We start from the raw sequence: 13,617 nt of genomic DNA, 5'->3' as shown, positions 1-13,617 counted from the left end.
TTTAGGTAGGAAGTAACAAGGTCTATGCTAAGACCATTTTCATGGCCTTGGGCAACAGAGAGAGAGGCCAGCTGTTCCACACTCTACTGAGAATGACCTTTGTAGCTCAGAGAGCCTTGTTGACCCTTCTGTCTAGTGCTGCCTTTCACGGGTGACAGAACAATGCCTAGAAAAGTTACGAGGCTGTCACAAAACTACCCAGTCAGGGAATGGGAGAGCTGGGGCTGAAGGCAAAGCGTCCTGAGAGTCAGGCTCCAGAAGGCAGTATTAGAAATCAGGATGACTCCCCCAGCCTACTTCCTGGAGAGAGGCTGTGATTTGCTACTCTATCAGCCTGATGGGACTGAGGATCTTGGAGACAAACTGATGGGCGTGTCTACTGGAGCCTTTGTAGGTTAGGCTGATAGAGGTGGGAAGGCCTTCTCTTACGGACGGATAAAACAGAACATAGAAACTGACCCAGCGCTAACATTCACCTGGCTCTGCTTCCTGACGGCAGATGCGATGTGTCCGGCTTCCTCACGCTCCTGCCCCTGTGACTTGCCCGCCATGATGGATTGATTGTACACTGGCCACGTGAGCCAAGATAAACCCTTGCTTTGCCAAGTTGCTTTTGTGGGAATGTGTTGATAAATATAACAACAAGAGAAGCAATTAAAACAGAGGTGAAGGTGTTGGTGGAAGGTGCTGCAACTTTGAGGCTGGACTGGGCTGTATCAGCCCCCTTTTAAACCAACCAACCAGAAATTGGGTAAATGACAGAATACTTATTATGCTAGTTTGGGATTCCTGCTACCACATGGTGGTTTCCAGGTAGCTAGTAAAGGCGATGTTGCACACTTTGCCTGCTTGTTTGTTTATAGGTTTTTCAAGACAGGGTTTCTCTGTGCAGCCCTAGCTGTCTTGAAACTGACTCTGTAGACCAGGCTGGCCTCGAACTTAGAGATCTGCATTACCATGCCTGAGGGCTGGGATTAAAGGCATGCACCACCATTGCTTGTCATGTTATAGACTTATAACCTAAAATGCTGGGGAATTGTGTAAAAGTACAGGGCTACTTTCTCAATCAGCCAAAGGAATCAAACAAACCCAACCAGTGTATGGGGATAGCCCAGCAGTAAAGCCCCCTGCTGCTTAGCTAGGTGATCCACACTGGAGAACAGAGCTGACTTTTATAAATTGTCCTCTGAGATACACACACACTCATACTCACACAATCATATGCACACACACACACACAGACACACTCACACATACACACACACACTAACACACACACTCACACACATACACATACATACACACTCACACAAACACACAATAAAAAATTAAATGCTCAACACCAACAATAACACCAACACTGTACACTTATGAGACACATAAAAAAGAACTCTGTGAGTAGGATGTAGGAGCCTCTTCGTAGAGCTGAGGGTCGCTACTGGAGTTTTACTATTCTGAAGGAAGGCTGCCAGGAAAGCATTGTCTGCAGAGACGCCCATTCATTGGGTCCTGCCCAGGGACTTTAGCTGCCAAAGCAGCTCGGGATGTGGGACAGGCCCCAAGTCACTTCTCTCTGAGAACCTATGCCTAACACCTTGTTTCTGGAGTTTTGAGGACAAGGAAGAGAGTCTTTTTTCCTTGGTTTTCACAAAATGTCCATTTTTAAGGGGGAGCAGAGGTCTCCTAATCCCTCCTATTACTTCACCCCCCAAGAGGACTGTCCACAGGGGGTGTTTATTTCCAGTGTAGAAACAGGGTTTTTGACACCCACATGGTCCTCAAGGGTGCTGAGCCTCCCTATTTGAGTGTGAGGTTGTGGCATGTCATGGGGATCTGCGCTGCTATGAGAAGAGGTGCCTTCTGGGTAACGCGATGGACAGCGAGACCTGCATGAGCTCAAGCAAGCTGCAGGGCTAGGAAGGAGTGTCTGTCTGCCCTTTTCGGAATGACCGCCATATTATGAATGCCGCCCCAGTGGAAGAAGCAGAGAGTACTGCACGCAGTTGGCTGCAGACTGGAGAGTTCTGCAATAATAAATTCATGGAGGTGGAGGGTGTCACCACACACGGAGCCAGGATGTGTGATCCAGAGGGTGTGTGTGTGTGGGGGGAGGAGTTAATACCATATGTCGTTTGACTTTGGTGGGGCTGCTCTCATGTTGCAGCAACGTGTTCCTCCTTAAACAGCTCTGACACCATCCCCAACACCGCTACCCTCTGCCAGACCCACAGGACTCTTACCAGGTACTGGAGTCGCTGGCGCTCGGTCTCAGGGGTGAATTCCGAAGACATAGGGATGACCTCTCCATTTCTGATGATTATGGCCCTGAAATGGGAAAATGCACCATCAGCAGTTAAACTCATAAAGACTCGGTGACAGCCACCAATAGATCGCTCAAAATGTCCTCTCCTACCACCCACCTGCCCAGCAGGTTCACTTCTACCATCCCCAGATCCCTCGCCACACTGCAGGCATCTCTGTTCTAAGGTTCTGAGTTTTGAGGTTAGCATGGAATGGCATTTTTTTTTCTTTCTTTTGCTGCTACCTGGACTCGTGGCCTTAATGCCTGACAACAAATATCCAGCTCCACATTGAATAAGTGTTCAAAGATCAAGTGGATGAATGAATGAATGAATGAATGAATGAATGAACGAACAAATATTGCCAGTACCCACTCTGACCCAAGCTTGCGCAGCTGAACCTTCTGTGACCATGGTAACGTCCGACATGGCTGACCCTCCAGCCACATGTACATCCTGAGCATTTGATTGGTGGTTAACCTGCAGCCCAGGAACTACACTGATAGTGGCATTTAACCTAAGGAAGTCTGGTGAGGCTTGTAATCTAGCGTACTGGACAGAGAAATTCTGGAGTCCTGGGACTTCAGGGGTCAGTGAGCAGCAGCACTGGCCTCCCGTGGGAGCATGGAGGAAAGTGCAGAGTCTCAGGTTCTACTCCAAGCTCCATACCAGAACTGTCACCACAATTAGATTCCCAAGCTATTCACATGCACATTAGAAGCTGGACACTTCTGGCTTACACTAGCGTTTCTAGGTTTATAACACAGGGCCTAGAAAAGGCCCCTCTTACCATCTTAAGACTCATAAAATTCATACATTCAAAAAAAAATTTGCCCAAGAGCTGCTGCCCACTCAGGTCCGAGGGAAGAGAAGAGCTCCCGGGAGGAAGCCTAAAGCCTAAAGCGCGGCTGCAGGACTGACGGCTGCACAAAGCCTGTCCTCGATGCAGGGGTGCTCCCTGTCCTGTGTGCTCAGACCTCTCACTGTTCTGCGTGACTACCAGTTTGCACGCTCACAAAGATGCCCCTGAGAGCGCACCCCTTGGTGTCTGCTGAATGACTACACAGCATCAACACATACTGGGGCTTCAGGATGTCTTTGCAGCCAACACGTCTCTGCTGTGCCTCAGTCTTGAAACAGCTAACAAATACATCCATCTGGAGACTTCATGGGACCACACACTTAGTGATACTCCAAAACAATGACCTGTGTTGCCTCCCCTACTCCCCCTGCCAAATCTGTCTTCCAGAACCCTCTGCTACCCCCGGCTAAAGATCTCAGACATCCCAGGTACAACTCCCTTACCCCCAGGTCCACGCAGTCACCCTGCCCTGCCGACCTCGCTCACAGCTGTGCATGAGTCCTTCTCCCCATTTCTACCACGCTGTCCTGGTCTGGGTTTCCATCAGGCACTGTCTGTGTGACTCAGAGCTCTTCCTGGATTTCCTGCCACCACTTCTGACCACTTTTTATCCAGGAGTACAAATGGGCCTTCTTTTTTTTAATTTAACAAAGTTAATATGTACACTTAAGAGATATGGTAATCAACATCTGTAAATACTGAAGACGATATGTTCATCGGCAGATCTACCTGCTCTAACGCCTATACCTTCCTTCTGATGGGAACACCAACAATCCTTCCTCCCTCCCTCCTCCCTTCCTTTCTTCCTTCCCTCCCCTCTCCAGGGTCTCTCTATTTAGTCCTGGCTGTACCTGAACTTGTTATGTAGACCAGGCTCATGGGGACTCACAGAGATCTACCTGCCTCTGCTCCTCGATGCTGGGATTAAAAGGCATGCCCCACCACACCAGGCTTACTCACCAGCAGTTCTACTAGTGATTTTGAATATTCAGTGTCCTGAAGCAGACTTACCCTGCTAAGCTATGGAACACCAGAGTAGACTCCTGTCTGGTTTTACCCATGCACCCTTCACCTTCTACCTTACTCTATCCTACCCAGACTCTGCTAGCACTAGCCTACATCTTTTAGGTATTATTATTGTTGTTGTTGTTGTTATTTTGATTCCACAAGAATAAGACAGAACATGCTATAGCTAGTCGGGCATGTGCGTGTGTGCGTGTGCGTGTGTTTGTGTGTATAGCCCAGGTACTGGGACCACAGGCACATGTCACCACACCTAGTTCACAAGGCAGTTTTAAAGTGTCACTGTAATCACGTCACATCCCCTCCCTTTCCCAGCATTTCCATTTTCTCCCACCATCTGGTTCCTGCCTCTGTTTCTAGCTTTTTACCTCGCTCTTTCTGTTCCTTTCATATCTCTCAATGGCCTACCTACACCTCTGTAAGTTGACTCAGGGTGCCTCCCACTGTCCTCCTGAGCTACCTGCGCCCTTTCTCTGTGACCCCAGAAGGTCCCATGCCTAGCTGTACCACAGCCCTTAAGTCCCAAATGCAACCATTGGCTTCAGCAACACTACTAAGCATACTGAGGACATTTTCCGGGTAGAGCTCGGTCACTTTCTCTGAGTGTCTAGTGCCCAGCACCTGGCATGCAACAAATAGGACTGCCTACTGAGGGACAAGCGGCTACATGATTAGAGAGTGACCTGGACAGACAGAAGAATACAGACACAAACCTATGACCATTTTTTTTTTGGAAGTACATCACTAATTGTGCAGAGTCTGCGCTGTGAGATGGCCCAGCAGGTCAGGATGCTTGTTGTCAAGACTAATAACCCAAACTTGACGCCTGGGAGTCGACTGACTCTCAAAAGTTGCCCTTTGACATCTACCTGTGTGCTACAGCCTGCTCCGCAGCATGTGTACACACACACACACACACACACACACACACACACACACACACACACACAAACACACACACAGAATTGATGGAAACGTAATGAAAGTGTAAAAAGCCTAGCCGATTGCTTCCTTGAGCAGTCAGTCATATGCAAAACCCAGTCTCTGCCCAAGTCTTCACGCTGTTTCCACTACCGCACTCTTCCTTCAGGAGGCACCCACAGATTAGAGTGTTTGGCTGCCAACCCATCCAGTTCCCACATTGCAGTGCCCCCTCCCATGTAACGCGTGGCTTCCCTTTGATCCCTCTCTCTTTCATCTTTCTCATCTCGGGATTAATATGCCGGAGTGCGGGTCTCCAAAGGCTTAGGGCGGCACAAGGGAGGAAAGGGGTTTCAAAGGGAACAGAGTGGGTGTGAAGATGGGCACACCTCATCCTCAACAGTCAGTAGAGCGGAGGACGCCCACGTTAAAGCTACGCTCATCGCGGGCCCTGTGGTTCTATATCTTCTTCTTTCTTTAATAGCACACTTCCTTAAGGAAAATCAAAACCAAGACAGAAGAAGAGCTGAGGCAGCAGTGAGGGAGAACCAGGCCTCTTACGTCCTTCTAGAGCAGCGGGCCTCAAGCTGTGCACCACGACTCCTCTGGGAGTTGAATGACCCTTTCACAGGTGTCATATATCAGATATTTTACGTATTAGATATTTACATTAAAGTTCATAACAGTAGCAAAATTACAGTTATGAAGTAGCAAAAAAACCAGCTTTATGGCTGGGGGTCACCACACCATGAGGAACTATATTAGAGGGTCGCAGCATTAGGAGGGTTGAGATCCCACTTGTCTAGAGCCTCCGGCCTGCACCTGTGGCTATTACTCTAGCCAGATTGTAGGTGATATTCCATTCATCTATTTCATTTAGTGGAGTTAAGTGAGAAATGTCTAGAAAGCTCCATCCCCTGCACAGAGGGCACGGGCCTCACACATGCTCCCCCTCATGTTAAGGTGAGCCTTTCACTCACAGATATGGTTGAAACCTGTGTTTTCACTGTAGTGTGGCTGTTGTTTGTGACAGGCTGAAATGACCAATCAGGTTTAAGAGTAAGTTCTTACGAGTCAAGTGGATAGTGTGTTAGCTACCCTCCCTCTCACATTCTAGCCACGCAAGAGGGCAAAGGTGATTTACCCTGTAGGGAGTCCCTACCTCAGAGGACAGGTTCTAGAAAGCCTCAGGTCTCCAATCTTCCAAGGTTATATTGTAGAATCAAGAACACCTACTTTTTACTATGTTTATGAGTGAAAATATTTGCGTAGTCGAAAGGGAACAAGAAAGGGACTGGGGACACTCATTTCAAACAGTCATTTGATTGTGCGATTTCTCATAGGGAGATCACACTCGGTGTTGTTAAATCTCACATCAGTGTGACTGTCATGTCTGTCCTCAGAGTGGGGCTGACAAAAGCCCCAGAAGGCCGTTGATAAACCAGCCAAAGAAAAGAAAAACAGCACAGAAGAAGACCCAGTGAAAGTGGATCAGGAAACAGACATAATGGAAGCTTCAAGCACTGGATAAACACATGAAAAGACACGGAGTTCTCAAGAGGCTGGGAAAATGCGTATCAAAGCCAAAGTTATGTAGGAAAACACGCAGCAATCTGTAGTCTATAGTCATTCTCAAAGGGGTAAGAACAGTTACTCTCATAATTAATGGAAATGGTTACGTATCTAAAAGCTATTAAAATTACAGTTTAACACACTCAACGGTTCAGCCAGCTCACACTGGGGAATACAGGCTGACATATCCAAAGGCAGTGCACAGGATACAAGCATTGATGTCACTTCTTGCAGCCAAGACCGGAAACAACCCGAATGTCATGAAAAGAACTGCTGAATGTGCTGGTTTGGACATAGTCATTTAAAACAAACGAACAAACAAACAAACAGAGGTCCATGCTTTATGACCCAGAGGCAGCTCTGGCAGGCTCTCCTGGCCCAGCCTTGGTGGACAGTGGCCTCAGCACACTGAGCTTGGTGGAGCTGAGACACTTCTCTGCATCAGTTCAGTACTTTGCCACACCCAGTCCTCTGGCTCTTGCCTTTCACCCCAGCCTCTGCTCAATGAAGTGGCACAAGTCTCTAGCTCTGAGCTCCTGGCCTCTGAGTATTCTTTCAGCTACTGGCCAGAGCTCTGTCTATCGGCTGGCGAACCCTCTACTGGTGCCAGCCTGGGTGTCACCCAATAGAAGGCCATGGGCTGGCTAAGTTGTGTTTTTTCCCCCTCTCACTTGCAGGACTTTACTTAGTGAATAAATATGGACGGCTATCATGGCCTCTGGCATCTTGATATGTTGAGTGAGCCGGGAGAGGGGTAGGGATATGGGTTAGATTGCTAATTGCCCTTTATATGTTAGACTGTAAGAGGGAACACGCTCCTTTTGTAAATTCAGAGAGGGAGGGCTCTGCCCAGATTTCATGACATATTGCTGAAGTCCATCTTCGTAGTCACTCATCCTGCAAAACTATCAGTCTTTAGGATCTGGTGCGGCAAGCGCCAGGCCACAGCTTCCGTCTAGCGGCCCAACTGCCTACTTCAAATTGCTTGGCATTTAGGCACAAGTGAGAAAGTATTTTTTAAGAGCCATTAATTAGGAAGATGGAAGCCAAATTTTGTTACAAAAATATGAACTGGCCAAACCTAGAAATGTCTGTACTTTTCTCTCTATCAGCTGTGTTTTAGGAGAGGACTTTCCAAGGGAGAGTTCAGAACTGGCAACTGTGCTAAAAAACAAGCAAGCAAGCAAGCAAACACTACCCAAAGAAAGACTGAAAGAGTAACTGGTGATAATTTACTTATGGCTGGCTTTCAGCCTCAGCCAAGAGGGGGTCTACAGTCACGACCTTCCAGCCTGAGGGATCCGTCCTGGGCAGATTCAAATTGCTCTCTGGGAATCCAAGGGCACCATCCATGTGTGACTTACCCAGTGGCCACAGATCAGTTTTTTTGTAATGCTAATAAAGCAAATCAAACGAAACCCACCTTTCTCCTCAGTTCCTGCCCATAGGGTACCTGCTAAGGGCCTGGGAGGGGAGGTCATGGGAGACAGTCTCTTTCACTGGGAGGTTCCAAAGAGCAAATCACACTTTCATTGCTTAGAAGTGATTTCCCTGGCTCCAGGGCAAGAAAAACTCAGCATATACACTTGGCCTTCTGTATTATATCCATAGTTTCTATCTCCACAGATCCAGCCAACCGTGGAGAGAAAACATTGGGGGGGGGGGTATATGTCTACGCTGTACACACATAGATCTTGCCCTTGCCACTGCTCTCTAAATGACACAGCACAGTAGCTGTTTATGGACCATGTGGATACTATAAATAGTCTAGGGGTTTAAAGCATACAGAGGATGTGCACAGAATGATACATAAGGGGCTGCACCATGCTCAAATTTGGATTATCTCGTAGGGGGTGACCTAGGGTTCATCGCCATGAGTATTGAGGGGTGATACTACGCCAGGGGCATGTGAAGAATCACCAACAGCGCGGTTGCCCTTCGCCTCCCAGGATGCCATGGGGTTCGAACCCTCACTGAGACGCTGCCTTGACCAGCTGCAGGTCTCCCAATAAACTACAGCAAGAACAAAAGCTTCAGGTCTGAGGAAGTCCTAGCAGGCTGAGAGTTCGTAGAAAGACGAGGCTGGGAGAATCAAGCGGGGCCTATGTGGGAGGCCCAGGAGCTGCCTTATGTCTGCTTGCTGAGGACACCGCCTAGCCCCTCACTGCCCTCACCCCCAACTCACCATCAAGTGAGTCTACAAGTAAAGTGTGGCATGGAACATTTGGTAAGCGTGCTGCTTGTCAGCTTCAAAACAAGACTTTGTCGTGTGTGCGTGCTGTATGCATATGTATGTATGAGTGTGTGTGTACTTGCGTGTGTGCATGTGTGCAACCAACTTAGAAGTAGTTGCTGTACAGAGCAGGTATGGGAAAGGAGTCTAAAGGAGGCCAGGTTGTTGGGTCCAAGAAGCAGGTAATGGTGTCTAAGGCTCCAGTTTCCACAGAGCAAGAGGCGTTAGAACTCTCCGCGGCAGAGGGGAGAGGGGAGAGTGGGGTATGGGGGGGTTAATCAGCGGATAAGAGCACTGTCTGCTTTTCCAAAGGACCTGGCTTCAATTCCCAGCACCCACACGGCAGCTCACAATGGTCTCTAACTCCAGTTTCAGGGATTGTAACACCTTCATCCAATGCACATAGAATAAAATTAAATAAATTAAAAAAAAAAAAAAAGAACCCTCCAGGGAAGACAAAGGACAAGGATCAGCTCAGACCTGAACCTGGATTCCTCTGACAATGGGGTTTACTGGACAGCAAAGCCAAACGCCGTGAGGCTGTGATCTGAAGAGTCCCGGTAGGACAGAATTTCATTGCCAATGCTAATCATTAAGCAATCACCCCACCCTATACCTGCACCTGAAGCCCACCTGCGTGTGTACTTAAATGTGTACACACAGGCCGAGGAAGGTTCCATTGTATGCAGTCCTCCTATCACCACCTGGATCTTGTGATGTTGTTATTGTGGTTGTGGTGGTGGTGGTGATGGTGGTGGTGGTTGTTGTGGTGGTGGTGGTGGTGGTCGTGGTTGTCGTGGTTGTGGTGATGGTGGTGGTGGTGGTGGTGGTCGTGGTTGTCGTGGTTGTGGTGATGGTGGTGGTGGTACTGGGGACTGAACGAAGAACCTTACACACGTTGGGCAAGAGTTCTACCATCTAGCCCATTTGAAATTTTTTATGGGTTTTGAAACTGTCTTGGTAACTTGCCCTCGCTGGCCTTGAATTTACTCTGTACCACTAGCTGGCAATGAACTTGGCAATCCTCCTGTCTCAGCCTCCGGAGTAGCTGGGATTACAGGTGTGCACCACAAGGCCTGGCTGGGTTATAAATTTTGACAGTTCACATAGGAAGTTACAATGTGTTTAGATACCAAATCATTAAATGATAGGCCAGGGACAAAGGCTAAGAGTCAAGTTTTCCTCCAGCTCAATAAATTCAGGGTCTTTGGGGCACTTGGGTGTGTGTGAGCAAGTGGTGCTGGTGAGGCTGTGTGCTGGAGTGGAGACAGCCTGGAGAGCAGTTTCTTTATTTTGTTCACAGAAGCGTCTAATTGGGGGCCTTGTCTTGAAAGGAAGGGGTGGGGCTTGGGGGCTCTCAGAAAGAAAGGGGTGGGGCTTGGGGGCTCTCAGAAAGAAAGGGGTGGGGCTTGGGGGGAGGACTCTCAGAAAGGAAGGGGTGGGGCTTGGGGGCTCTCAGGTCCTTATCAGTTGGAAACTGCAGCTCTCTGGGACAGAAGCCTGACTCAAGTTGGGTAGGGAGATACCCAGGAGCACTCTCCTCCTCCTTACTTCTGAGGAGGTGGAAATCGCCACAATTTAGATTCTAAAAAAAATAAAACCAAATTCAGAAGCCACCCTTAGTGCTTCCCTTAAATCAAAAAGGACAAGGAATCCATTAGTGGGCAAGGCCCCAGGCACCATTTCACCATTGTTACCCGTTGTCCCCTTGGAAGGCAGAAGCACAGAGGAAAGGCATCTTTGACTCCTGTAAGAGTATTCACAGGCTGCCCTGATTCCATTACACACTCTTCAGCTGAAAGTGATTTGAAACGCAACATTAAACTGCACATTTGCAGGATGGAGGAGAAAAGCTGGTACAAGGTGACAAAGAGAAACCATTTAGAAAAACCTTTTTGACAGTGCGTATCAATTCCAAGGGATGAGGGGAAGGCAACCGCTCCGCCAGAAGCACCAGAAGCACCGGAGCTTGCACTGGCGTGGCAGAAGCAGCAGTCTCTTCAGAAGCGCTTTAGAGATTTGCTGCTGGGAGAAAAAGCAGGGCAGCTGACGGGGTTGCACTGCCAGAGGACAGCCAGGCTGCACACGCTAATTAGAGATGCCAAAAATAGCGGGAGGGGAAAAAAAAAAGCATCATCCCAGGAGCTGAGAACTGGTTTGGTACATTCCTAATCATTCCATTTTCAGAATGGCTGATGAAGAAATGTGTAAATACGATTATATATATATATACACACACCTCAAACACACAAGTTCCTTAGCAAACAGGCTCCTAAGAGATGGACGGGGGAACATTTTACAGCAGCAAAAATAAGTGGCCAGTCATAGAGGAATAACTGAGCCCACGTTCTTTGTGTTTTTTTCCCCCAACAAGCCACCCAGCCTGTGTCTATACCACCTGGAATAATTTCTCAATGTCACTGTTCAGCTCCTTTTACAAACAGTTTGCTATAGCAGCAACATGCAAATCCAATGCACTAGCACAGAAATTTCCAGACAGGGCCAAAGCCTTGTGGCTTTAAAGTTCTCCTGGTGCCTAAAACTGGAAAAAGCTAAGGGTTCCACCTGTGCATCAAACATCTGGAATGGTTTGTTATGGATCAACCCTCAGAACCCTCCTGCTGAAATATGTATCTTAGTAGATTTTTGTGTATTTGTGGGATTGAATGACTAGGGCCATTTTTAAATTTCTAGGGCATTTCCTCATTACCTCAAGAGAGGCATTCTTTGCAGGAACTGAAATTACTCTTCATTCTTCCTCTGTAGCTCTGCCAACTACTACTGCGCTTTCTGTCTCTATGGATTGATGTATTCGGGACAAAGAATACAAATGGATTCACATAATATGTGGTTCTTATTAACAGTCCCATTCACCGAGTGTTCACTTTCAAGGTTCCTCCTTGTATGGATCCCAGCCTCACTACTCCTCACGGCTGAATGAATACCCATCATAAGACTAGGCCATATTTTGCTTAACCATTTATTATTTGATAGACACATGAGTCCTTGTCTTGTCACTCTCTCTCCCCCACCCCTTTTGTCTGCTCCTGTGAATGGTGGGGCTATGAACACACGTATTCGAGTTTTTGCTGGGGTGGTATTAGGTGTTAGGCAATCAGGTATTGGGTTCTAAAGATGCTGGAAAGCAGGTTAGTCACTCTGAGACTCAACTCCACCCCTGACCCCCATGCCCCGCTGAAAAAGGACACCACCTCTCCCTTTGAACTAAATGAGTGGATATGTAAAACAAAACAAAGCTCATTTCCAATACTGCTTTTTAGTGACGGGGAACAAATTACTGGAGGAAACTCATTTGTAAAAGCTAAACGGAACAGCCAATTACTTTGAATTTTATTGCATTGCACACAACGGTAACTGGGGCCCATAGCCAGGGTCTTAAAGAACTTTATGAAAGAAAAAACCAAGCTATATTTAGTGGCCTTGCTTAGGCCTTAATGGCAACAGAGTATGGTGATTTCTATTGTTACTTCCACTCATGTGTTGAGATCACCCCACAAGCCCAAAGATGGGCAACCGGAAAGGAGAATGGGCATTCCTGCTTTCCGCAATCAACGGCTTTAAAAATCCACACTAATATTAATAATAGTATCTTCCCCAAACATGTCAGGAATTTTAAATTTTATTTTAACCAACAGGTATAAAACGCTGACATGTGAGCCCTTTCCCTGCTACCATTCCACTATATAGTTTACCCCAGGGTTTTTAAACATGCCTAATGAGAAATGAGGCAGGAATATGAAAACAAAAAAATCTCCAAGAGATAACATATGTAACTTTCCTTCTCAACGTGGGATGTGAAGAAGAAAAAGCCTCAGGACATGTTCAATCTCAGCTGGAAGATGACGTCATGCACCACAGGCGTGAGGATGCAGGCCAGGCTGGAGGGGACAGTGCATTCTGGGCATGAGGCTGAAGCCAGGTGCAAGGGCTAGTGAACGCACAGTTGGAAAGGTAGAGCTGGTGCCCAGGAATGAGGTCAAGGCTAGAAAAAGATTTGGGAATAGCTATGTCTGTGTGGTGGACAAAAATTACGGGCTTAACCAGCTGGACATAGTGATGCACGCCTTTAATCCCAGCACTTGGTAGGTAGAGGCAAGTGGATGTCAGTGGGTCTGAAGCCAGCCTGGTCTACACGGCAAGTTCCAGGACAACCAGGGTTAAACAGGTAGATTCTGTCTCAAACAAACAAACAAACAAACAGAAACAAAAACAAAACAAAAAAAGAAAGAAAGAAGGAAAGAAAGAAAAATGAAAAAGAAGGAAGCCACCATCATCACCACAACAAACTACGGGCTTGAGACAAGTACTCCAGGGATGCAGGTAGGAAAAAGAAAAAAAAAAAAAAAAGATAGCCCAGAACCAACATATGTGCAAACAAGGAAGGACAGAACAGCTCTCTCTCTCTCTCTTGCCACCTTTTTTTCTCATCTACTGGCAAACTCCTCTTTAGAGAGTAAGCCAGCGTTTCTCTTCCGAGCACTCTGTGCTCTAACAGGTGTCATCCTGCAAGATCGAGTAGTATGTGATGATTACCAGTTGGCACTGGGAGGAACGGCTCCTGCCATCTCTTAACCATCCCTCTACATACGTGTACATATGTACATGTCAGGAGTCAGGGGTCCAAGCACTGGGCTGAGCCATAGCTAACACATCTGGAACCTTATTTCCTACTGTTGAAGCCTTGT

The 13,617-nt window shown here is 47.4% G+C and overlaps 1 protein-coding gene across 1 annotated transcript in view; it reads right to left on the bottom strand.

Moving 5' to 3' along the window:
- Positions 1-13,617, bottom strand: part of PPM1H (protein phosphatase, Mg2+/Mn2+ dependent 1H) — a 246,490-nt gene that overhangs the window by 85,145 nt on the left and 147,728 nt on the right. Inside the window, exon 5 of the mRNA XM_084759003.1 lies at positions 2,241-2,325. Coding sequence (XP_084615129.1) covers positions 2,241-2,325 — 85 coding nt within the window. The remainder of the gene's footprint in view (positions 1-2,240; positions 2,326-13,617) is intronic.

Source organism: Acomys minous (assembly GCF_964271855.1).
Source record: "Acomys minous genome assembly, chromosome: 15".
Lineage (NCBI taxonomy): Eukaryota > Metazoa > Chordata > Mammalia > Rodentia > Muridae > Acomys > Acomys minous.
Note: the sequence above shows the minus strand (reverse complement) of the source record. Positions and strands in the feature narration are given on the sequence as shown.